Source organism: Nesoenas mayeri (genome assembly GCF_963082525.1).
Source record: "Nesoenas mayeri genome assembly, chromosome: 7".
Taxonomy (NCBI): domain Eukaryota; kingdom Metazoa; phylum Chordata; class Aves; order Columbiformes; family Columbidae; genus Nesoenas; species Nesoenas mayeri.
This window is the reverse complement of record NC_137551.1, coordinates 30,322,437-30,350,184: the sequence shown is the minus strand read 5'-3', so window position 1 is coordinate 30,350,184 and position 27,748 is coordinate 30,322,437. Positions and strand designations below refer to the sequence as shown.

General features: G+C 36.5%; 1 protein-coding gene across 11 annotated transcripts in view; it reads right to left on the bottom strand.

The window, feature by feature from the left end:
• Positions 1-27,748, bottom strand: part of VTI1A (vesicle transport through interaction with t-SNAREs 1A) — a 265,072-nt gene that overhangs the window by 189,614 nt on the left and 47,710 nt on the right. For 8 of the 11 annotated variants that reach the window (XM_080347515.1, XM_080347520.1, XM_080347525.1 and 5 more), the window contains exons 4-6: positions 22,285-22,362; positions 15,983-16,003; positions 11,056-11,140 (exon numbers count right to left, since the gene is read on the bottom strand). In XM_080347515.1, the coding sequence (XP_080203641.1) occupies positions 11,056-11,140; positions 15,983-16,003; positions 22,285-22,362 (184 nt within the window). The remainder of the gene's footprint in view (positions 1-11,055; positions 11,141-15,982; positions 16,004-22,284; positions 22,363-27,748) is intronic. The other 3 variants (XM_080347518.1, XM_080347522.1, XM_080347517.1) reach the window with 1 other exon arrangement.

The window sequence follows — 27,748 nt, the reverse complement described above, 5'->3', positions numbered from 1 at the left end:
GAAATTAACATTTGTTATAAATACTCATGGTAAATGCTCAATCTAGTACATATTTTTAAAGCTTAGGCTGATGCTATAATTTTTGTTGTGTAGAATATTTTATAGTGCATGCAATAAAAAACCCTCCACTTCACTCATTAACATCTGAGCAAGACTCTGACTCACCATTTTAAACTCATTTGAGAAAGAATAATAGTTTCTAGACTGGATATAAAATACATCCTCACCATAACACTGAAAACATTTAATTAAAAAATAATAAATAAATAAAAGGAAAAAACTTGTGTGTGTATGTGGCACCTGTGTTTCATTCTTAACGCTTCTCTACTTCGTATTTCAGCACTAAACCAGCACAAGCACTTAGATACAGAGTAGAGCGAATATCATCAGGCATTTGCCAAAATTCCTCAAGCTGGCATTCCAGCCAATAACTGTAGCAGTCAAGTGCTGAGATATTCAACACATGGAAACCTTACAACACTCAATTATAAAAATCAGTTTAATGCTTTCGAGATGCATGTAATAAAAACATAGAATAATTGCATCTATGTGAGTAATAAAAAAGCAATGACCAAATCATTCTTGTCTAACCATTTTGCATGTTGCCTGTCCAGGTCCTGCAAGAGAACTAAACGGGAACCAGATCCCCGAATATATGACCACTCTCCAAAATCTCCATATTTATAGAGTCACAGATGCCATAAAATATGGAAAAGCTTATCAGGGTAGAGACCAGCCAAGCAGATGTCAGAGTTCACCTTTGCACGGTTTATCTTTGCAAGATACACAATGACAATTGTGGGATTTATTCCACAAAAACGCAAACCACAATTAGCTCCTCATGATACCTAGATTCAGAAATCATTGCACTGAGCCTGACCTCATTACTGACTCATGGAAACACGTTCTTATCTTGCAAACTTTTTTGGAAATGTTCTGAGCTAAATAGACAACATCTCTTGCCCAGCAGGGACATGCACTTGCAATTCAATAGGTAAATATTTATGCCCCGGCAATAACTGTGCATGTTTGCAACCATGAGCATTTATTGAAATTGCAATGATTAGGCCAAGAGTATAAAATTTCATATAAAATTTTACATTTACATTTTTTGAGCTAGTGAAGTAATATGAGGTAAATATTAACAAATGGCATAAAACCAACCACAAGGCTGATGCTGGAAATTAAGAGCAAGGGAAGAGTTGGTAAAATATGGAAGTAACACAAAATCACAGAATCTGTAGAAGGACCCTCCATTTAACCAGATATATTACTACGAAGAAAACAAAAAGGCACTCCTAAGCCAAGAAAACAGAGAGACAAGAATGGGCAGATGTGTGTTAGTGGCCTACAATAGACTGATATATAATTGTGAAATTGTAGTTTACAAGGCCATGTACAACAATGTTGTGGGTCTACAGTCCCTAACAACAGCTGGTAGCAAATAACTAGCAGTTGTTTCTCAAAACAAGGCTGTAACAACTCAAAGAAAATTATTGTGCTAGTTCAGAAAGCAGATTGGTGCTGCTGATCAGCCAGACAGTAAAGAGCTTGCTACATTCAACTCCTGACTCTTGCTATAAGAATTGCATTCACTGGAATTTTACAATGTATACTTCTACTTAGTAATCAAGTAAAATTCATATGACAGGCTATTATACTGAGATAAGCCTCACTGTTTAAAAATGAGACAGTACAAACTCGAATAGAATAAAGTTTTGATTTAAAAAGGAAGCCTTGGATGGCTAGAACTATATTACTTGCAAATATCAGGTTATGTCCTCACCTGACATACCTTACGCAAGGAGACTTTTAAACTGCAACCGAAGTAAGTTTCCGTAAAGTTCAGTACTTACCAAACTTGCATGTTTTCACATACAACACTTTGATAATTCTTTGGACTATGAATGCCAGAATTTACATAGTTTAGCATAAAATACTATGATACAACTTAAATTAGATGAAGAAATAATATCTAGATAAGCTGCTCCTCAATCAGGCCATACTGCGGTGAGAACAATGTTTTTCAATCATCTGCTTCCATCTTGCTTTAGGACAGAAGTTGGAGCTTTCCCCCCCCCCGTAATTCTACCAAAAAAAAAAAAGGTATTTGTGTAACTATAACTCTTCAGTCCTAAATCGCAAAAGGGCAAAATACTGCACTTGAAAGATGATCTACCAGGAAAATCCTTTTGATATTGACTTTACCTAGAAAAGTATGTTCAATACAAATAAATTTTTTAATGTTAAACTTTGTTCTTTAGCACAATTGGAGGAAAACGGTGTTACCCTGACAGGAAGTAGAGGTAGAAGACTTCAAACAAGAAATATAAAAAAGAAAAAAACCTAGGGTGAATTTTATTTTGTCAAGTCTAAGCTCATCAACTTTTCTTCTTGATGTAAGTTGTATACAAAGAGTCTTTGCCAAACAACACCTCATGCTGTGCAAATTCAGCCATGCACATGTAGTGAAAAAACTGTTCAAAAATACTGAAAATCAAGTTGTTTACTTAGGCATCCAGAATATTATAATAACTCACCAAAGTCTGATCTTTTTATGGGATATACAGTTTGTATTCTGCAGACAATGAAATCAACAAATGAAGCCATTAAATTAGCAGGGTATTAATATATTTGAAGGTCAAAAGGTAGACTTGTAAAATCTGTTAAGCTGTGCTCTTTCAAAGCTTGTAACGGACTGACTGCCATTGCCGAGCCAGTATCACTTGGAATCAATTAATTTGATTTGGTGAAAGTCCAAAAGAAATGCTTGTGGTGTATGACGGGAAGAAGAGAAGAAATCACGAGCAAAAGGGAAGAGCATTGAGGGACAATACATCAGGATTTGAATTCTGCCCTTTAAAGACTAACGAGCAGTTCCCAACTACATGAAACTTTTTAGACAAGTTCTCTCCAACTCTTTTTTCTCCAGGAGAATATGAAACCTGTTCAAGAGAGTTTCTCTCCGGCCAACACAAGCTGAACATCTTGCGATAGGCATGACTTCATATTCTTTGTCCACCTATTGCAATGGGTTGCCTGGACTTTAAAAGATAACCAGAGTATGTTAGATACAATTCTGACATCTCTCGGTGACATCTAAGCACAGTGGATGACAGTATGATGCAAATGAAGAAAGAGAAAATATGTATATATCTATCTAAATATATATATATATGGAGGGAAGACAAACTGGTGGCTTTTTTCCATTATCTCTTTGCTAAATCAAGGTAGTTTGTAGAGTTTACTTGGACAGCTAGAAACAAAAGCTACTATTTATTTATCATTTTTATTTTTATCCTTCTTCCCTTTATTTGTCTTATCTGCTTAGAACTGGACAACAAACTCCAAAATGTTATTACAGGAGGAAATCTCCCTGAGGCTAAATAATTTCAAAATTGAAAGAAGCAGGTAGTGTAACTTCAAACAAAAAAAACCTATAACCACATAGTTCGACTTGAAACCTTCATGTTTTTATTATAATGCAAGTCTTCTAAAGGCTTGCCATGGACTTAGCAATAAGCTACAAGTAATACCTTCATCAATAAACACCAACTTATACTTTAAAGAAAGAGGGTCAGCACCAAAGAAGATTATGTTGAAATGCTGGTTTTGGTGATTCATTAAGAGGTTATTTCCAGTAGAATAGTCTACACAGTAGAGGTGGTTCAATAAAGTGCTTGTAAGATAATGTTTTAAAAGTTATGTTCTGAATTTAGTTTATAATTCAGGTATTAAAATTATTCACAGGTATTCTATGACAAGTGCAAGGTATTTGTAAGAATACATACAGACTTCAGTCTATATGATTATTTATCCATATGCACATGGGAAGTACTTAAGCACAAAGTTTATGATATCAGAAACAAAATGTTTCCATCATTCTAGAATGGAATAAAAACCCACAATACAAACACTGTTTTACTATATATAATACAGTAACTTTAAGAAACTTTTTGCAATGCTTTCCTTATTCAAAAGCCAGTCTTAAACAAACTTACTTCAACTGGATACCCATTCCTAACAAGACTGAAGTTGTATTGTCTCGTGGCACAATAACAAATTCCTGAACATTAACAAACATTAAAATAACTTGGGGCTTCTCCGAGAACAGGTGACAAAACGGCCAAATTTTGATCACTGTTTTTCCTACTACACCTTGGCAAATCTGTACTACTGAACGGATTTGACAATCCTTATTTGCTGCATTAATGGTATAATCCCAGACCTACTGAGGTGAAAGATAAGCACTCATTTTATTGGAATTCCAGTTGAAAGGTGCTGAGTACCCAAAAGATAAGCTTTTAACAGAAACAGTCTTACAATACTGCATAGACTGTGAAAAACTCTACAAACTAAGTTATTTTCTCTTCAAAAAACACAGTTGGAAAAAGATTTTTTTTTTTGGTACTTTGAAGCATCTAGAGGACAGTACTTAAATAATGAAAATTCACCATTTCTTTACAGTAAGCACTTTATGTATTTGAAAATATATGAATACACTCAGAAAACTCATGTCTTGCATTTGAGACAACACACACAGATGCAAATGGTCCCTGAGCAGAGGGAACAGTTTGAGCACCGCTAGACAAGAGGGTACCCGGTGAACTTCTCATGACCACAAACATGTAAGGTCCATAATGCTGCTGGATCAAATATTTCAGATGAAACACAAAGCCAAGGAAAATGGAGATGGTGCCAGAATTTGAATAAACACGTGAAGGAATATCTGGATAGAGATGAAGTATAAAAGAGCAATCCAGAGCTAGAATTAGGAAGGGGAGGGCTGGGAAGGCTGGTGAGAGGCAGGGAAGGAGGACAGGGGGGCAGGAGGGACAAGGTGGCAGATACAAAGCTGGAGGGGGGCAGCTCAGTGACTGGATAAGCAACAAACCAACAAGAAATATTCAAACTGAAGGTGTGAAAAGCACTTTGCTGGTATTAACAACTGCACTGTAAATCACTCAGGACTGGAAACTGAGTAGTTTGGTCTCTCTGTGCCCTCTCGTTGCTGCTTGTGACTGTTACAAGGCAGCAGCACCACCCAAATGCGTTTCCCAACCATGACCATGCAGCTGGGATACTCCTGAGACCTGACATCCTCAGAAACGAAAATTTGTCCCTATTTCTTCCTTCTCCCCACTTTAAAGCCCAGACTATGAAGAAGGGCAGAGGGCTTAGAGATGTAGGAATGCAATATGCCACTTCAAAATGAATTTCTGAAACAATAAACAGATTTTAATAGAAATCAGCCAGCAAAGAAAAAAATTATATATGAAACACGAAATACCGTTGCTAGCAGAAGAAACAGAGATCATGAAAAAGTTCTCTCTGATGGTGATTGGAAACTGCATAAAAACTCATTTCACTGTAGAAACTTTGGATTAAGATTTCAGTAGAAAGATGTTCTGGCATATCAAAGAAACACCTGAGGAGAAGATATTGGTATATGCTCCAGAACTCAGAAGCCCTCTTTCTCTAATGAAATGTCTTACATACAGTATTCACATATACACGCATGAATAATTCATCCGAGATGAAACAGGTGGATATTAAGTGTAAATATCCGGGACAGGAATAGACTTTTTTATGCAAAGCAAGGGGCAACAGAAGCAAGGTCCTGATTTTCAAAACTTGGTTTCCGTTTCCATCATCTTAGTTATTTGAGGCTCGAATGTAATTGGAATATACACGTACCTGAAGATGGAACAGGAGTGTGAAGGTCTATGTGATATTAACTAATACAAGCAAATTCCTAAGTATACAAAATTACAACATAAAAGCAGCAACATCCTCTCCACTAGTTTAATGTAGCCCTACACATATAAACATTACAGTTAGTTATTTTGTTAAATTTACATTGGCTATCAGAGCCATTTAATTTTTTCCTAAGGTGAGCAAACATTTTTTTAGTTTGATCATAGCAACGCTTACTACATTGTCTACCTGAAAAGCCAACCTCCAACTCCTGCAATCATAATGGAATGGAACCACTTTAGCATATACATATAATTTTTATGGTCTCTCGTATTTTAGGTCATCTCTGGCACACATCTCATTCATGACGGCTGAACAGCACAACAGTCCCATGAAACATGGAGAGAGAAGGTCCTTCAGGGCAAGTGCTTGGGGTTTAGGTTGTTACATCAGTAAAGGAGTCAGGAATCCAAATCCGTGGCCTGCTGCTGTGAACAACGTGCTAGTACCTCAAATTCCATTACTCACATCTCGCAAGAGTGAAATAGTTTTATCATAGTTCCTTATCCATGATACAGGTGCTGAACTACCTTCAGAAGCCCCCTAGAAACATTTCTTAATATGCTTTCACTGATCCTTCACTGTGCTTCTGCTCAATTCTGCATCCAGAAATGACGACAACTACTATTACTTCACAAAGAAGTAAACACACCTCTTTGTCTAATGAGATTTTCATTTGCTTTCCACCTAGAAGGCCACCAATAATTGCAGGTGGGTCTGATCATCTGCCTTTCAGGAAGTCTACTGGTACTTCACATTATATATTTATGGCTCAGTCCAGAAAGGGAGGTTTTACTGTAGTTCATTACAATGGGTGAAAGCCACTGAAATTTGCTTGGATCCCTTAGTACTGAGAATTATTCATGTCACACAAGAGTGGGAAATAAGCTGCCATGTCTCTTGCTCACAGATATTTCTCCTTTAACTGTTTCAGAATTACATATCCCTAAGATTCCCAAAGAGTAGGGAGGATTGGAAAAAACATTTTAAGCAACGTAAAGTTGAGATTGAGAAGGATTTTCTGTAAAGGGAACAAGAGAGTTTTTCTTCCTTTGATATCTTCTCTTTAAAATACCATGCTTACATATTACAAAAGGGATATAAAAACAGAAGCCCAGACTAAAATTTTAAGTTTCAGTGCAAAGAATAGAACTATTACTGACAAACCCCAAACTCTTCTAGATATTTCAGAGAGATTCGGAACCACAGCATAATATCCAATAATCATAACTCACAGAGGCAAGCTCAACACTTGTTATCAAATTATATGTACTGAGAGCTATAGAAATACCTAAGGTTCATGAAGGAAATAAAAACCAAACACCTGCAATGTAGTTTTGCCATAAAAACCTGGACAGAATTCAATGGCTGGATCTCTCTCTTACGCTGTCATGAAACAAAGTGAAGTCTATATTATATAAACACCAGGATTTTTTTTCCTTTTCCCTAGAAAGTATCTGGCAGTTGAGAAGAACTTAACAAGAGCAATTCAACTGCAGATTACAATGGTACCCTACAACATGGTTTGCTCTTTTTCTCCTTGACAGTATTTTACATTTGCATGCCAGTTTTATCTCTGAAGATGAATGAAGCATTTTCAACTACTTCTCATTCAAAAAATTCCTGTCTGAGCAAATATATCTGAGATTTGACAAAGAAGGGGATACCTTCCTATGCTATACTCTGCAAGCGAAATAAGAAAGATCTAGAATTAATTTGGTATCATGGAAATCCAAGCATGGGGAATGGTATTAGGAAATCTACCCCTCCAAAGAGGAAAAATTTTGTGATTAATCAGGATTAATTCAGTGGGCTCTCCTTTTGACTGAAAGCAGCAATTTTCATGCGTTTAAATATTTTGCATATTTTGAGGCTATATGGTCAGACTAAATGATCTGAAGTCAACAATACTGAGGTCTAGCATCCTAAGTAATGAGTGGTGTCAGAAATGCCAACTAACCAGGCTGTAAACTTGCTTGTCTGCTCTTTACCAGCAAAACAGATGATAACATAAAACCAGAAAAATAACAAGAAATATTTTTAAAACAATATTTTGATTAAAGGAAAAGCAGAGGAGTGTACTTTGCAGTGCTACCAGCCGTTATTAAAACTTGTCCTACCTGGTACAAGCAACGGAGACCTTCAAGATTCAAACAGCCCATGGTTTCCCTGTACGTCCTGAGAGCTTCAGCTCGTGCGTATTTGTGCTATACAATTCAGGCAATTAAAACAGAAATATTCTGACGAACTTACTGGCCTACAAAATCACTTACTCAAATGCTTGTTAAATTTGCAACATACCCCTATGAATATTTAGAATAACATTCTTCTCTTTACAGTAGGCCTTGAGTACTATGGAACTGGTTACCAGACACTAATTGTTTTGCTTAGTCCTCCAGGAGGTTTCTGTATAGATTTAAGCATCCTCAGTATCAGCAAACAATAGCCAACAAACTATGAAAGCCTGACAGTCAGTGTTGGATTGTGTCTTACAGATGGTGACATAAGTGGCATCCTGTTCAGTCACCACTGAAGCCCATGACTCAATGACACTGCTCAAAGAAGGAAGCCGGGCCTCCCAACAGATCTCAGCTTGCATGAACAACTGTACATAAGATGAAAGTGCTTATCAATTTAGAGATGCAAACAAGAAAAAAAGCTTCCAATTTATCATGGTAAGTTTCAGGAATGGTAATGTGAAATTGCATTAAATTAGTTATGTGATGTCAGATTAATCCTTAGATGATCACAGGGGCAGGTTAAAATAGTATATGTATTTTGCTGATTAAGGTAATAAAAAAGACCCAAATGTGACTTATTCCAGAGGTGAAAATCATCCAGCTTCATTACAATAAGCAACATACATATCCATAACTGTGAAAAGAGGCCACATAAAGTAGAATAGATACTTAAGGGTTGTGACCTCCACCCTTCTCATCTTCATAGAATGGCTGTCATGGGACGGGACCTCTTCAGATAATCTATCCCAAAGCCCTGCTCAAGCAGGACCACCCAGAGCCAAGGACCATGCCCAGCTGGACTTCGAAATTCCTCATAGATGGAAACTTCACCATCGCTCTGGGCTACCTCTTTCAGTGTTTGACCACCCTCACAGTAAAGAATTCTGTTCTTGTGTTCCAATGGACTTTCACAGGTTTTAGTTTGTGTATGTTGTCTCTTGTCCTGTCACTGGGCTTTACCGAGAAGCGTCTAGTTCCCGCTTCTTCATTCCCTCCCATCAGCTGTTTACACACATTGATAAGCTCCCCCTGAGTCTTCTCTTCTCCAGGATGAGCAGCCTCAGCTTTCTCAGCCTCTCAAAGATGCTCCAGTCCCCCATTTCTCTCCATGGCCCTTTGCTGGACTCACTCCAGTAACTCAATGTCTTTCTCGCACCGGAGAGCCCAGATTTGGAAACAGAACTCCACGTGTGGCCTCAGCAGTGCTATGTAGAGAAGATCTTTATACAACAAAAGTAATAATCAAGGGAACACAGGGTCTGGATTCAGCTCAAGGATTAAGTGAAACTGTAAAATGAAATTTTTTTATGACACCTCAGCACAGAATGATCATAGAGTAACTCCAAAAGTAAGTTCTTTCATTGCACTGAATTAAGCTAAATTCACTCATACCAAGAATCATCATGATCTGTGCCAGGAACTAAAGAGAATTCATCTGTTTCCATTAAAATGTTCTGCAAAAATCTGAATTACAATGAAGTGAATAGTTCCAAAGTAATAGGTCTCCAAATTATGTAATATTAATACGTCATATAATATTGCCGCATCACTGGTCTTCACAGAGTTTAAGCAACAAAAACTATGTATATACTCCTCATGATGAAAAGTAAAGACAGAGACAAAAATGGAGTGAATTAGTGTGACTCTACATAATTCAATGCAGTTTTACCTGATTTTGATACCAAAAGACACCCTTTCCGTATAAATATACATTTGCTCTCCAACCATATTTTTCAGAGATCACCATGGAGATATGCAATGGAAGTTAAAATGATCACTACCTCTATAAAGCAAATTCCACATTCAGTAAAAAAAAAAAAAAGAAAAAGATATAAGAGATCTCTTCCCCAAAAGGATCAGCCTGAATTTTTATATATGGTTTCTTTGTAAAAGATGCAGGCTCAACTAAAGCAAATCGGGAATCATTTTTGACTAGTTTAAGAGAGTCTTTCATTAAAAAAAACAAAAAGTTATGACCATTGATAGAATAGACCTGAAAATCTGCAGGAAAACAAACTTAATTGCTACCACATGTCTTTCTCTGCTAACGTGTCATCCACTGGTATAAGGGAATTAACTCTCCTTCTCCCCTCCAAAATCTACACTGTATGTTCCATACATCCATTTCATTATTGTGCACAGCACTAAGCCCAGAATAATTAAAATGCAGGATCTTTAGTAATGCCATTCATTTAACACAGCCATATTTAACTCTACAACGGTTCATCTTAATTTACCGCTTAAATAAGGCCTGAATTCTAAAAAGATACTAGAATATAACAATTAATCATGACTGTCTGACAATTACTTCACTGCTCAAACATACATTGTCTGAAACTTTATGTAACTTTGCACAAGCTTTATTTAAGGGGATTAGACTTTGGAGGCTTAACTACCGCTGGTTTAAAAAGAACCACTATACATTGCTAAAACTTAGTAAAAACATTTTGAAAATATCAACTGGAAGTTGTAGTCAATAAAAAAAACACTGATTCAATAAACGAGCTTCAATTTAGCCTTCTCCCATAATTTTATCCCATCTGTATATTTCGGGATAAGGTTTGTTTCCCTCTTTCATTACACAGAAACAGCTGCATAGTCAGTCAGTGAACTGACTGCAAGAAAACTGAGCTGATAACCTTGTTATATATCATCTGTAGTTAATATCTTACAAATGTATTAAAATTATTTTTTTACACATATGAATAAAAGTAGAAGACAAAAACAACTGGAGTCTGCAGTGTGTTCTAGCAATCATTGCGGGTGGGTAAACTGACAACATGTAACTGCATATTAAGACAAATGTAGAATTTAGACAAAGTATTCCATCTCTTTTCAGATGTATACTTTTAAACCTCAGGAACTGTTTTCAGTAGATGTCATGCCTTTTAACTTGAAAAAAGATAAGCGCAAATAAGCTCCCAATTGTCTCCCCAATATGTAAACCACATCTCGGGCTGCTGTCTCTGTTCCGCCTTTGAAGTTTCCCTGAAATGTCATGTGTTGTGAAGACTGCTGTGCATAAGCAAGACAATTTGCTCACTCTCAGAATTCTTACCGGTTTCCACTGCTATTTGGTATCCAGCCTCTAGTCTCCGAGATGACCTTTCCAGCCTCTCTGTGTTATCGAGCAGATGTGCCCTCTGAAAAAGAAAAGGGGAGAAAAAAAAATCAGGCAGCATTCTACAATGTTCTCCCCCCCTTTTTAATTGTCCTTTCATATTCCAAAACATAAAAATATCCACGTATATTTTATGGAAGAGCCTGTTACAAGGACCACTGGAAGGAGTAGGTTCTATGATCCACCGTAATTATGTGCACCAATCATTTTTGTTTTGAAATGTGGAATATGTGCTTCACTCTTATTACACAAACTCACAAAACAGAACGTGACTATTATACGGGAAACATGTCTGAAGAAAATTTTCAAAATAGATTTCCCTGTGACACATGTATGCAAGCACCCATGATTTCTATTCAACTACAGTTTGATGAAACCATCACTTTAAATGCAAGTGGTAGTTGTTAACATGAACTTAATTTTCAGCAGAGGATATATTTCCTTTATGTGTGTTACTCATGTGAGGTGATAAAAACAACAAGCTATTCATACAGAATACTGAACAGCATGAATATTCTTCAGACTGTTTGATGTAAAAAGATGTAGAAACAAAACACTAGTTTCTTGATTTACATCTCTTATGCCTAAATATATACATATGAATATATAAATAATATACACACACACAGATAGAAGATATTTTTCCCAGAAGTCATTTTTGCATTTATGAGATAACAATAAACTAGTAAAAATGCATCTTGCAACACATTTTCATTTAGGGAGTCTGCAATAGTGAAAAAGTGAAATCACTATTTTCATTACTTTATTCTCCATTCAAAACGCCAACAGTTCAAGATGTAAGCTCATTTCCACCAGAAATTCGATCCTAGACTAGCTCTAATCAAGCCATAAAAAAATATAAGCCCCTCTTACTCCCTAGTAAAGTAATCACACATAACCTTCCAAGCACCTCTCTACCCCAAAACAACATTTTGGATATTTGTCAAAAAATATTTCTTATGACTTTGCCTTGTTGACAGATGTCATTTAAAAATGGAAGAAATGCTTTCTAATAATAATAAAAAAAGGAGGTGCCACACATATTATCTGAGTGGCTGTCTACCGAAACGATCTACCTTGCTCTAATGAGCCCCTATGGATCTTGGGAGATGCAAGCTGTATTGACATGCACACTTAAGCTAATACACCTAGACCAGTGCCTCCAAGCTCTAGCAGCCAGGGATGCTGACAGAATATCTCGCTTCTATCTTCAAAGAAAGGAAGTGATTAGTATGTTATCATTACCATTCAAAACGTGATTTCCCTATTCCCTCCCGGCATAGGTGACACATCTCTGAGATGCGGCCAGACGATCGAGGCAGCTAAAGCCACATCAAAGCTTGCCTTGAATTTTTTTCTCTCTTTTTTTTTTTTTCCTCCTTTTTTTTTTTTTTTTTGGAAATCATTAAAACAATGCATTTAGATCAGCACAGATAGGACCCAATCTGAAGGTCAGGAAAGCTGCAATAACAGTCTATAATAATTAATAGAGTTCTCTAATACACAGCGGATAGGTTAAGAGTAAATTGCAAAAAAGCCTTTTGCATTCATGGGGGGCAGGCCACCAAGAAAAGAAAAAATCAGCATGAGCACTTAATAAAATATAAAACCATAAGTTACAGTGCTGTACCTGAAATCACGACAGCAACTAGAGTGGTCCGTGTTCTTAGGACTCATGGTCAAACTAGATAATTAGTGTTAATTTTGCTTCATGTTTTTCAAAAGGCACCTTTTCTTAACATCTGTTGGTTTTCCTCTATTGTCCATTAGAAGAAAAAAAAAATGAAGTGTAAGCCTGCAGTGTGCCTCTCCAAATACCATCCCCTCTGAACGACACTAACTAATGTTAAATATTCTAAACTTCGTAAAAAATATCAGAAACGTAACACGATTACATAGGAGTCTCTCAAGAAAGAAAAGTAGAAGAGAAAAAGCGGGTGGATGCAAAGAAGGAGTTTAGAAGATAAGAATCCTAAAAGTTAGGGAGGAGATACTTAAAATCAAAACAAAACCATAGGCTGGGAGTGAGCACAAGGAGTAGAACATTATAATTACAGAACAGATGTACAGCGCTGTAGTCACATACTGGAAATTAACAGGTTCTCCTGCCAAGGGAGAGGGGGGAAATAATCAGATTTCACATTACAGTGTGGAAGAGCTACCCACCAGAAAGAATAAGTATTTAACTGTATATTTTTATATAGTATATAAGCCACATTTAATCTCAAAAGTAAACCATAAGCTCAGTGTTCAATCCAGTCTTACTGCAGGCAATTAGAATACTGAAGCCCTGTGAACTCGGGGCTAACATTAATCCAGAGCTGTTTCTCACCTGACTTCAGAACCTTTCCACCCAAGCCACTGTAAAACGAAATCTAATTTTTTTTATTATTATTATCTAAAGGGTGTAGTGATATTTACATTGTTCGTTTTTGGAAGTGCCCTGTGCTTCGGTCATGAAATCAACGCCCTACAGAAGGAGCTGATGCTTTCAGCTGCTGCCCAGCCCTCCCCAAACGCCTTCTCCCACCGCAGCCCTGCTCCCGCGGGGTGGGAGCGAGGTGATTCAGTGCCCCTCGCAGCTTCAGACACAGCTTCTGTCTGGAGTTACACAGGGAAGTTTTGCAAAGCGGCACGCTATCACTAGAGATTTAGTCATTCCATGTGGGCTGGATTCAAACTGAGATCTCAGGAGCTCAAACGAGCGAGCGGCACAGCCTCCATGGAAGCCTGTGTACGGCAAGCGTGCGAGAATAGAGCCCTGTAATGAGAGGAAGCGCAGGTTTTATTAACAAACAGTATGGCAAACCACAATTTCTTTTATGATCAGTTCATACCTCCTTAGGAGAACTATAATTGGGGATGCCTTGATGTTTCACTACATGACGAGTTAAGAATTATGCCTGACTCAGTGTACTGGCCTTCATTTAAACTGTAATGTGAATTTTGCACCGGGTATAAAAACAGCATTGCAATTACAAGCCATCCAACACATGTACCTAAGTGCAGAGAACAGAATGATAACAATTGTTTTTTAAATAATTTCTTTCTACCTGCACAATTTTGATCCAGACAAAACGATAAGTCCCTTTATTTAGTTCCACTTGCTGCTGCTCTCACAATATGCAAAGAGAGGAAAAAGGTACCTTATAAGGCTAGCAAGGAAAAGCAAAAAAGAAAATTACCCAAAGCAATGTCAAAAATGCTTTAGGTAGCTAACAAAGAGGATTTATAAGCTCCAAATGTATGACTGAGTTCAGTACAGCTCCCAAGGTGCAGCCCCTTGCAATAATACTTTGAGTTTTCTTATTTGCCTTCATAGCCATTTCAAAAAGAAGAGCAGTTAAGTAGCAGCTTTGTTCTTTATATCTGATTAAATTTTCAGAGTAAATTTACAAATTAGTAATCTTTATGTTTATAAAACTATAACCTATGTTTGCGAGCAGAAATGATCCTACTACATTGTTTTACAAAAGCACAGGAGCAGACGTGCAGGTGTTGTTAAAGGCATGAGCAAATGAACCCTGTTCTTCTGAAAAAATCTCAGAAATCAGGCTATGCAAACCCTTGCAACAATATTGTCATCTCTTTAAATACTGGGACTATTGGGGAGGGGAGCTCAGCAGTGGTGGGAGGGCTTTCATGTGGTTACATGTTTATTTTGTTTAATATTTCTGTTAAGTGTTTTACTCTGTAGCCTTAACATATTAATATCAGCTCCACAAGAAGAGGAGGAAAAATGAAGCATTCAGGGAACTAGTGAAAGAATCTTTATATCACAAATATCTGACTGTTTTCAAGAATTCTCTGTAATTGTCCTTAATCTGGTTACTTTACGATTCTTTGTCATCACCATTTCTAAAACTTACAAATCCTTTCCTGCAGAGCTCAGCGTTCATTACTGATATGTCTGGGCACACATTTCAAAAAGAAGATACCAGACAAATACGTGATGTTAAAATACTCGTGCTTCTAAATATATTTATTTGAATGCTTCACTGGTTCAAACTCTGTATAAAACCCTTCAGAAGTCCGACCCATAAGTAATCTTGACTTTACTAAGACCTTCTTTTTAGCGGCTATCGGGGAATAATAAAAAAAACCCAACAGTTCAGATACCTGCTTTGCTACAGCAGTAACAGAGGATATTAATTTCAGAAAATATACTGAAACATTTGAGGAACTGACCATTAAAACAGGCTTCTCTCTCTAAATATTTATGAGTCATTTTATAACTGGAAGAAAGGTGTTCTGGAATACTGATCTCTAGTGTTACACCTACAGATCTACAGCATGCACAAATAAATAATAAATATTGATGTGTGTGCATAGGTCTACCTGTACTGTACTTTCAGTGGGTATACAATATCCAACATAAGACATAAGCTACTTGAATACCCCACACCAGAGTCAAACCAGTGTGAAATACTGTGTAATTTTTACAGTGTTTCAGCACAGGTTTTTACCAAAGCAATTCTTTGACATTCAATATCAGTGCATAAATGTATTTACCCTATCAAAGATTTTGTGGTGCAAACATGATTATTACTGTACCTGATTTGATCATGGTATTCTAGCAGAGATCAAATAATAGAGGCTTTTTTCCCCCTTCTTTTTCCAGTGCCTTTAAAAAAAATTCCACTATCAAAGAATGTTAATTTCTAAGGTTTGATCTAGAGATTCCTATGTAAGTATACAATTATTAGGGAAAAAGAGGCACAACAGTGAATATTTTAAAGCAATGTAATCAATATTTTTGCTTTGTGTAGATTTCCCTGCAACAATGAACAAAAAGATCTACTTCAGATTTAGAAACTCAGCTTTAAAGGGAAAGCTAGACAACAAAAAGCAAGAAAGTACTCACCTCTTCACGTAATTTTATCAACTGCAACATGAACGCACAAAAAAGATAAAAAGGAAAGAAATGGCAGGAAAGAAAGATCAGTTGTGTGACAGGATACAGAATTAACATTGACAATTTATCTGTTTACATGTTTAGCATTTAAAAATCACAGACAAACACATTAAAAGAACCTAAACATAGACTACATGCAGAGTTTTTTGAACGAATAAAGATCACTTTCTCACACTGTCACATTAAACAAAGAGAATAGTGTGAAATTCTCTTTTAAACCACATCTAAGACACCATCATGAAATAAAGGGGAATGACTTCATAGAAGTCTATATTATAAAGAAAAAAACAAGTTTACTATTCCTCCCTTCGAAGACTGTACAGCTGAAGTGGTTTTGTATATACAAGTTTTCAGAATGTTTTCTGTATATTTTAGTTGTGACAACTGATTTCTTATTTTACTAGGATATCTAACTTATTAATAGATGACTGCATCTTTATAGCATGTAACCAAGTATTTGAAATTTTGCATACGTGAGTTCTAATGCAACTATATTGTCTGATTTTATTATTGAGCCACATATAGTGGGTTTTTTCCACTTAAAAAAAAAAAAAAAAGAAGCAGCTTAGTTAATGGCTCCAAATTCTTATTTATTGCATAACATATTTAAAAAACAGACAAAGGAATAGGGAACAACATGAAATACATTTCCCTCAGAAAAAGACCCATTTGAGGTTCCTAATCCTAGACCACTACACAGTGTATTTATATACACTTTGTGTGTGTATACTTATGTAGTATATACATTTATATTTAGCGATTTATGCTGGTAAATCAACACAATCTAACACTATTAATAATATTGCTCTGGCAGGTTTACTATAAAACAAAATAAAAGCCCAGTCTGATTATCAAGCTATGCTGTAATATGCTCTCCCCTTAGAGAGACAGATATATTATTTGTACTGGAACAAAATGTATAATTACTCACAACACGTCTGTATAAGAGTGGCTCTTTGTAAAAAAAATACAGTTCTCTCACCGATTCCAGTTGAATTCGAAATTACAACAGCTACGTCATTATCTCAGTTTATGCTGATACTTCACCTACACTTTCATCACACTAATTTTCAACACGTGTGTAAGCTGAGAATGTTTACTACTAATAAAGTCTCGCCAGCATGAAGGAAACAAAAGAACCTCCATTATCCTCTATTGTTTCATATGGCTCGTCTAAAACTGATCGCACGGCTCACCTCGTTACCAAAACGGACAACGAGGCTCTAACGAGATGTAATTAGGAGGGCTACTACCACACAACTTCAACTGCATCGGCTCTTCCCTATGGAGCTAAAGGAACTTTGCTAGAATTTGGTATAAAGAAAACTGCATTGTCCGCCAAACCCACGCTTAAATTCAAGTGCTTGGCCTATCATAAATTGGTCTCTTTCTCCACATCTTCCCCCCCTTTTTTTTCCCCAAAAGGCAAACATTAAGGCTCTTTAGAAAGAGACGATCTGGGAGTTGGTCGCATAGCTATCTTTTCTTTGGAGGCCACCATTCTTCGGTTGACTATGATACTTAAAGGGCCAAAGTTTAAAACTACTCTCCGGCAATAGAGCCCGTTTGGGCATGCCACCCTGCCATAATCAATGAGAGTTTTAAAATGCTGCACATTTGTTTTTTCAATAGGTCCCAAACAAAAATGTTCTATCTTGTTTGTGCTGCATGGTTGAATTTAAGCTCTGCGTGGGATTTGCAGCTAAGCTAAGTAATGGGAGAGGGTTTTCTTTTTTTAAACATTGCCTGAAAGATATTCATTCAAATTAACAAAAGATGTATTTTTCCCCCATTTAACAATGCTCTTGATGGAAATGTGTTACTTTTACTTTTCTATTTCGAAACATTATTTTTTTTATGCTTACCGCTCAACTGTAAACAGCATTAAGCCGCGCACGGCCACCATTTTAGGTTATGATAATCAGTGTATTTTTGAAACAAAGATATTTTTTTTGTTTGCACTACAGAATTCGATACAAGAGGTAATCTGTTCTTTGTAGGTGGAAAAAAAAAACCCTAAATCTGGTTTACGCTGGTTTGAACCAGTGGAATCTCTTGTGGTTAAGCCTTCTGCTGCGACTAAAATCAAAACTGCGCCACAGAGAGCGAGGGAGCGAAATGGAGAGAAAGAGAGAGAGAGAATATGTGTGTGTGTGTGTGTGTGTGTGCGAGGCACATCACGTGACACGCAAAACTACCGAATTTTTTTTAAAGAGCTGATAACGCTACCGCCGTCTCTGTCCGCATATAGATAACGAATAAATGCTGAACTCTATTAAACGCCCTTTACACATTATCGTGGGTCGAACACACAATTTTCTGAACTTATGATGACAGTCTATTTATTTTGCTATAAACCCTCGGCATGTAACGAACAGATTTGTGTCTGGTAATGATCTGCTCTGCCAGGGCTATATGAAATGATACCGACCTTCTTCAGATCTTGGGGAATTAAATTGACCAACTTCACCCCCTGGTCTGTAGCTGAAGTTTGACACACTTTATGCACAGCAAGCCCAAATCTAATATGCTCAGAACTTCGTAATTAGAAATTAAGTAGCCACAAAATATTTGTTCACCACAAATCACATATACAGTGTATGTGTATATGGACACGCAATTTAAACCTAATGCAAATTTATTTAAACTTATTAATGAACACAGGTGCGAAAGAGAAAGGAATACTATTGTATTTCAAGGAAGCTGGTAATACTGCACCTGACACTATTTTGGTCGAGAAGACTTTCTGGTTTAACCCAGCCTACACTTTCTGAAAACCATATGAATCACCCCATAAACCAGTTCTACGATTATTAAAGTGAAGTCACAACTTTAAGTAGTGTATCGTTGCACTGAAAAAACTCAAAACTTCCAAGGGATTTGATAAACAGTAATGGCCAGAATTACAAATAAGACTTAAAAGTAACAGAGCCCATTTAAGAACACTCCTGGAAAATAAATGTTAATAACAACCCAGTGTACACAGTAGGTTTTGGGTTTGGGGTTGTGAGATGGGGCTTTTTTGATGGGAGAAGGGATGTCTTCTGCTTCTCAGCCTCTGTATGTGCCTCATCTGACTACATTCACCAAATTCAAATTAAAAAGAAATTAAAGCACACTAAGCAATGACTTTATTAAACCCTAAATGCATTAAGAGCATTATGTCACTATCTAATTAAACAAAGATGCACAAATAAAAAAAAAACCAAACACTTTTGAAGAGCAGTATTGTATGATTCTTATAACTTCTTACAGGAAGTTTGTATACATTTATCTGGTAAAATTAGTTAGCTCTTCATATAATCATTATAAGGCAATACTATTCTAGGTTGTTTTCATCTACACATGATGACAGCTACTTACGGGAGCCATTTAGGAAAAAAAGAAGACAACAGAAGACCAATCATAACTTAGTAATTCTTCAATATGTTCTTCATACTTCAGTCTTTCTTCTGTGAAGAAAGACTGGAAACTCCTATCTATGACCCTATTTATTAGAGCTTGTAACTTGTCTGTGTTTTGCTCTAACTGTACCTTGAAACTCAGTTCAAAACCCAGAAGTTGAATAATGAAAGGATCCAAATTGCACCTCGTTTATTTCTAGATACTCAATATGGTCATACTAGTGGGTACACATCAAGTTCCTTTTTGTCTTCTCCCTCCACCAGAAACATTCTGCAAATGTTATCACGATGCTAAAGACCATACTTAAAATGTACAGCTTATATCTCATTTCCCTTGCATAACGCCCCAATCTAACCAGATATTCAGTATTTCTGTTGACAGATTTTACCAATAGTTGTGGATTGGTACAGGAGCAATTCTGAGCTGACCTGTTCTTTCAACAGCTCCTTTGTTGGAAGAGGAATCTCTCTTCTCTCCTCTTTCAAAGTTTGGTGACTAAATTAGGGAAAAAAAACCCACCACCTTTCAGTTTAACTAATTCAAGCTAACCCAAACCGATCAATAAGTGAAACTCTCATATATTAGGGTGAGGGTCAGTCCCTCTACCTCTGTTTATTTCCATCAAAATTAAAGCAAGAATTTGAAACATCTTCAAATATTTTATATGGCTGAAAGTTATAGCCAAGCATCCTTTCATCATCTCGTTCAAGCTTTCCATTGATATAATAATGTGTAGGAGTGAAAGTGTATTAAACCTGGGGTTATTGAGTTAAATACATCGAGATAACATGTTCGCTATATGGTAAGTATCCTAACCTCACACTTGATTTAGACAGTTGCACATTCTGACAAGCTCAACACCAGACTGCACTTGCACTCATAACTACACACATGTAAGTACAAATAATGATATTTTATAAGAATAAGGCTGTGATATTTATTATTCAAAGAACACAATAAAAATATATTTTAAAATACTGGCATACACATATTTAAAATAAGTTAGTTGACCCCTTTATGGTGATATTTCATAACTTTTCAAGGAAGAAATGAAAGAAATTCAGAGCTTTCAAAGACATGGGGGTAGTAACTTCAAGTTGGGTTACTACATAAACTCCTTTACCACCCACATTTTTCTTCCACTTGAGAAAGAAGTCATTTGGAAGAAAAAACTCAAGTTGACAAATGGCTGAAAGTATAATTGGGTTCCTTGAGATGAGACCACGTTTCTTCCACCAAGTTTAGAAAAAAGATCATAGCTCGCAAAAAGTGCACGTGAACCAGTTATTAAACCATTCCTTAAAAAGTGAAAATAAAATATTTTATCTCATCCCTACACATAAGATATTCTGTTATAAGTAAAGCTTCTTATCACAATTGCCCTTTTATGTCTGAATTCACACAATTTTTTCTTGAAATGTAAAAATAGCAGCACCTTAAAAGAAATAAAATGAGAATCTTAATACTTTCACAGGACTGAATTTACGATCGCGACATGCAGACTGTGAAACTTTTCTCCCTGAAATCATCCTTTCCAGAAACTCATTATTTAGGGATAAAAATCCCTCATTATTTTATTCAAATTTTGCAATCTCCCCTTGCTATGATATATAAATCTTCCAAATTTAACCCTTTGCATAGAGTTTCTGTATACTACAGAGTCGACAGATATATTGTATCTGGTGTAAAATTTCATTAATGTATGCAATAAAGTCTACTACAGAGTTTAAAACTTATGCAGTATTTTAACCATGCTGTGTAAGATTAAGGATTAAGGGGTCTGTGTTTTAAAATTCATTGTACTGAGATAAGTTCCCAAGCCTTTCTTTTTTCTAGTCCTTAGTGTAACTTAGCTTATATTGAGAGTAGAAGACACTAAAAAATCCAGAACATGGTTCTGTTTCCTTAGTTAATATTGCATTTATCAAGTAACCATTTAAACAAGCTTCACTTCTACTACTAAAATAATTTAAATTCTATCTGGTCAGAAGAGAAAATCTGGTATTTAAGAAAACTTTCACCTAACATCCAACTCAAAACGCACAACTTTGACTACAGCTGACTCGATTTTCAAAATGAAACAAAACATTCTGCTTTCAGACAGAGGTTGTCAAACAAGTTTCAGCACCAAAAGAAATATTAACAGGTGGGTCAGTGTCCCCTGAATATAATGTTGCTTTTAGAATTTTCAGTAGTCTAGTAGGATCCTCACCGTAGTGTTCAGAACAACAATATGGGTACAAGATTTTTAAAAAGCCTCTGGATTATCGAGCTTTCCTGCATTAAATGAGACGGATAGCACTCTGCACTCTAGTACAACATGCATTACGAAAGCATGCTCTTATTAGTACATCTTGTGGTTTTGGTACAAGGAGAGAAAATCTGTTTAGGGAAGGAATCACACAAGGAAACTGAGTGGGGTACTACCTAATTCTGAGAGCGCACTTCCATTTGTTTTGCCTGCCAGTGTTGATTTAATTATACTGCATTATTATCAAAGCTGCATTATGTACTTTTTTATTCCTTTTACGTGTGTTTGAGGTGAAGACCTTGGCTTTGTCGGCAAACAGCGCGTTTCAAGTTATTTCTTAAGTACTAAATAATAAAGAAAAGAGAAGAAAAGATTTTTTTTAAGATAGCAGACAGTGATCACAAGTTAAAGGGTTAAATGTAAGATCTCCAAGAAACATTTTGAAGTTGATTAAGACCCCAGCTTTGCATTAAACAGTATCACTTCCACATGAGTTGTTGCTAATGCTGTTAAGGAGCAGCTTGAGAAGCCCAGTGTGGCAGTGACCTCCTTCACCCTCCAGCCACCCACTAGGGCTTCTTGATTAGCATCCTACCTGGTTCTCTGAGGAATTCCCGTCATCCCCCAGGAGCTCATTCCGCACCTCATCACTGTAGGCGATCCGTGACCTTTTCTGTAAAACAAAAAGAAAAAAGGGTTAGGAAGTAAAGCTCCGAAGCCATTGGTATCAAGGCTGATCATCTTAAACCTCGAGAGCCCCCTAATGGATACCTATTTGATAAAAAAATAAAAAATAAAAAATCTGCAAGTAAAAGTTATTAAAAAGTTCTTCAACTGCTGTATTTTGATAAATCTGCAAAGCAAAATCTTAGCACTTCTAAGACAGTCACATCCTCAACATTTCAGCAATGAAAGTAGCTTCAGTGAAGCTCAAGACACATAATGTGTGATTCCAGTTCTGACAACCAGGAAACCTTGACAAGAAATACACACTAATATCAGAAGCATTGAAGAAATGCACGTATAGGAACCAAATGCATTTTTCTGAAGAACACTTGCTGGCTCGATATAGAACTCAGCATAACGCTGCAGTGATGCCACTAAATAAGAACTCAAGACTGAGCTGAACAACACACATTTGACAAAACTGGTTGAACTTAAAGATGTAGAAAATTGACAAGCATTTCCTATGCTGCTAAGGTTCCGAAGGCCTACAGGGAAAGGACCAGAAATCATCAGGCAAAGGAAGCAGAGAAAGCAATAGCACAAGGAAACACTGGTTTACAGCAGGTCACGGGAACACCACAAAACTGAGACAGTCATTCATTAAATCGTTATGACAGACAATCGTTATTCACAGCTTACGAGCACCAGATTTGCTCATGAACTGATAATCGTATTGATTCTAAACTAGATCAAGTGCCGAGAAACGGAATGCAAATGTCTGAAGATCACCAAGGTGGCACAACATTCAGTGGAACAACAGGGAAGTCCACTAGGACATCAGCCCAGCTTTCAATTGTTTTGTTGGCCAAATAACAGGCCCTGACTAAGTTAATGTTCCTACATTCACCATTAAAAGAGGAAAGGATTTTTAACATATTGGCCAAAATCTTTTTATATTTGCGTGCAGTTATGATCACTTTTTCACTTCATGAGAGGAAGAAACCCAAGGTAGCAAGAAATAGGCTGTAGGGCCTTCATTTATCACTGGGAGCTTCCTGCACACTCTGCCACGGTGGTCACTATCAGCAGGAACTCAGTAAAAACAAGTCCCTCCTCAAATGTTCCCTAATTGCACAATCATGTCAAAATAAAAGGCGCTTGGAACTGGAATGCAGGAAATAACCCACCAGAAATTATACTGAGCACAGTGCAATTCATTACACTTGTGACAAATAAACTTGGAAGTAGGTTATCTGTCTCACCAGGAACCCAGCAGTGGAGTAAGCCTTGTATTGGTCATCTCAGAGCAACACATTTTAGCGCTTTTTCCTGTATAGTTCACCCTTTACTACCATCATCACCGTTACAGTGCTTACCAATTTGCGCTTCAGTTCCTCATGCTCAGATCTAGATAATATATTAAAGCTACAGATGTACGTACCAAGGACAAAGCATTCCATGGGCCTACTACAAGAGCTGAATTGTGCCAAATCTTTTGGTGATCTCAGCTGTCACAGTTTCATACTAACCAAGCTAAAGCAGTCTACAGCATTAAAGGAAACGAGAACCTTTAAACAGGCTGTGGTATCAGAGCTGCCTGTTTAAATTATTCATTTCATCACTATGGGGGACTAAAACACTCCACAGTATGCAAAAATGTCATATGGAGATAGGTTTTGTTTTTCTCTTTTTTCACCAAAAAGCCAACAAATTGGCATAGATTGTTCAATTACATTATTTTCCTATTATTATTTGGTACACATCAAACAAGGAAGAAAATTACAAATATATACCAACAAATACCTAATCTTCTTTTCTGATTAAGATTCGATCTTCCCATTTGAGGTCTAGTAGTTCAACTGCACAGTCTCTCCCTATTTAACAAAATGACTCAGCCCCATTGATTCTGTTAGTGTTGAATGTATTTATCATTATTAGGCTGAGATGAGGAGTATGATGCCTCATGAGCTTGTTCTCCAGTGAAAAAGTTGCCTAATTACATGCAGAGAATGAGATGGTCGTTGGTTACACATCATCTGTTTGAAAGCTTTAACTGGCTGATATTCTCATTCATAAGAGACTGCATGAGAGAAAGGAAAATGAATGTTCTTCACAGGAGAGAAATAAATGTTAATAGCAATACAATTTTTAAAGGTCCTTTATAATCTTTTACATCATCATCACTGAACTTAAATATATTTGTATCATTGTTCTTTTATTGCAATAATCTGTCACGATCTGAAAATCAGCAATTATATTAAAAGAAATAACCCTTAGACTACAATTAGATGTGACTCTTTGCCATAATCAATAAATAATTTGATACTACTTTTGATCACAGTTTCACTACCAAATGAATCAATATTATAAAAGCAAAGTCCTTTGAACTAAAGTGTTCGTTTGTTCTTTCAGGATTTGTCCAAAATATCAATATCTTGAATTACTATTCTTATTTTTATTAAAGCAATATTGGCTAACACTTTTCAGTGTGGCTATCAGAATTAGTTCAGTTCATCTGCATTCTACAATTAAATAATGTTTAGATTTTTTGTTTTAGTTCACATCTATCAGCTGTTTATAAATAAGTACTTTAGCCAAATGCAAGAACGATAGTTTGAGCTGGAAATGTCACACACTCTGCTACAGTTTGAAGGAACCCAATTCATAATGCATTTTATAAATAGTTAATGACTTCTATACATAAGCTAACCAGGCAAATCAAGAAATTGTCAACATTTTTAGTCTTAGTTGTCAGTTACCACTGTCTACTGGTACTTTATATGTATGTTTCTAGAAAAGACAGAAGCTTTACAGAGTTTGTAATCCAAGGCACTTCTGGGCAGCTCAGTATAGGTTTAAGAGCTTCTATGAGCAGGTTTTTTGTCTGTAAAGGTCTGTCATATAGAGAAGTTCTCCCTGTACTTTCTTATATATGCAGACACAAAAAGTCTAAGCACACAAGTGTTTTTAACTCAGTTTACGTGTTTGCACTCGGACGCAGCATGCACACAAACACACAATGACACAAAAGGGTTAAGCGACTTTCCACAAGGACTTCAAGATAGAGAAAGTTTCAGGGGCTGTTTTAAATGTACTACAGTACCCAGACCTTCTGACAAGGAAGAATTTCTGATTCCAGGCAGATCTCTCTCGGTTTATGAACAGGATTTTTGCATACTGATTGGGCGATTTTCTTAAAGCCCTGTTCAAACAGATACACTTGCTCAGTTCTGTCTGGCAATTTGGCTTTAAACAATCTGTCTACTTGACCCAAGCCTTAACATTTCCCAATAGAACTGAATGTGTTCATGGGCAAGCACAGCTAAATTAGAATTGAAATGAATTAACTCAGCTTAAACTAATTAAGATCTGTGATCTGCAGTACCACCCCCCTGTATGATTCTACATGTGAAGTAGGGTACATGTAACCAGACTGTAAGAATTCTGCTTATACTACTAATCTGAGCATAACAATGAAGTTCGTCTATTTCTAAAGCATATGAGAAGTTAATTTCCATGGCCTACACATGGCAAAGCAATTGCTTAAATTGCCTCACCTGGGAATTTAATACAATGTTATCATCAGACCAGCCACACTGTAAATAGATTTATAATGCTTTCCATGTGCTAGGCTAGGTTGCATATGAATTAAGTAATGATCTGGTATTACAATACAATCAGCTAGTTCCCACACCTGGCAGACAGGGTATTTTGCTAAATTACTACCTATACAGATACATCACAACATAAAAAACAGAAAAGGGAATGGGAAGAGAAACAATCTACATGGTGTATGACCAATTTTTACGTGGCAACCAAGATGTAGATAGAAAGAGGTATCCAAAATAATCTATTTCCAACATCTGCACAACAGAACACATACTTATTCATTTCTATTCAATTTTGGCCTAATTTTCCACATTCTATACTTTAATTACTCATCCCCATTCTGAAACGTTCCCATTAGTGAAGGCCAGAACTAGCCAGTGCCCCCTCACTCCAACACACTCTCAGCAATGAGCCAAATAATTGATATGAACCATCGCACATTTTCATCCCTGGACTAAAGAACAGTTTTCCCCCTCCTGAATGCCAAACAAACAAGCAAATCGAGGTGCATTTCAGACAAAAGACCCAGCAAATCCTCCCATCCCAATCTCTCAATTTTTCAAGTTCAGTGTTTTAAAAAGAGATTAAAGAGATTTTGTGTGTGTGTGAAATATGCATAAACAAATGAGGTTTATTTATCCACAAACATCTGCTTTCATACAAAACTCAACAGAATTTCCTAGTATATACAAGTGGTTTAAAAAAAATCTTCAGGCATCTGTTTCAGAATCTGGCCCTGCTCAAGATGTTAAAAAAGCACAAGCAGAAATAATTTGTAGGAATAAATTACACTTTATTTTGTGTACTTTGCAACTAGTCAGTTTTGCCATTGCTCTTGCTAAAAGCAAGGTGAAAGAAGTGACCCGATCTTCAAACGGACTGCTAAATATTGCAGCATTTACACTTTCATCTCTGCCTTTCAGAATAGATACCTTAGCTATTTTTTCCTGAACAGAAATGCAAAAGACACAGTTTAATGCATTTAGAAGAAAAATAAGTGATTACTTAACAATCTTAAATCTTGTGTTGAAACTGAAACACAAAAACACTTTTTCAGGATGTGAAAATTGTTGAAATTGCTTAAGAAATTGTGTTCAGACTTCAGTTTTCAAAACTTCTACATTTCTCTGCAAAGATGATACAAGGAACAGTAGACTGGACACTCCAGAGTGCAACTCAAAAGGGACTTTCCTCTTCCTCAGTAGCCTGGTTCTTTATCAATTGGGTGTAAGAAGCAGGAAAACAATTACATAGTGTTAATATACAACCTCATGCAATGCTGGATTTTCAAGCATTTCCGTATGAAAATAAAAGCCAAAGCTGGTACATTTTTGTCCAAAAGGAAATAAAAACTAAGCTACAAATCCTATGAAACTTCCAATTGAAAGAATCGATTTAACAGTATGCGCTGGCTGGCAAAAGTCAATGTCTAAGCCCCTCCTGGTCTTGCCTGCCCTGCATGTATGCACACAAAAAAAACATTGCAGGTAACTCAGAGAGAAACACACAACTGAAAACCTGTATTCTGCCACCCCGCCAAATGTCCTCAGCTTCCTACAACAGCAGAGAAAAATCCAACTTCAAGTGCTAATGTGAAATTAATGCAGAGATACAGTCACCCATTTTAAGTAGAAGTCACAGGTCTATAAATCTTCTTTTCAATAATCACCATCAAACACGCTTTTGGTTTCATTATGGGGTGAGGGCAGGGAGGAAGGTCAAGCAAATCCTCATGAGGATACAACACATTGTATTATGTTGGTCATAAAAAACGCAGCTTGTGC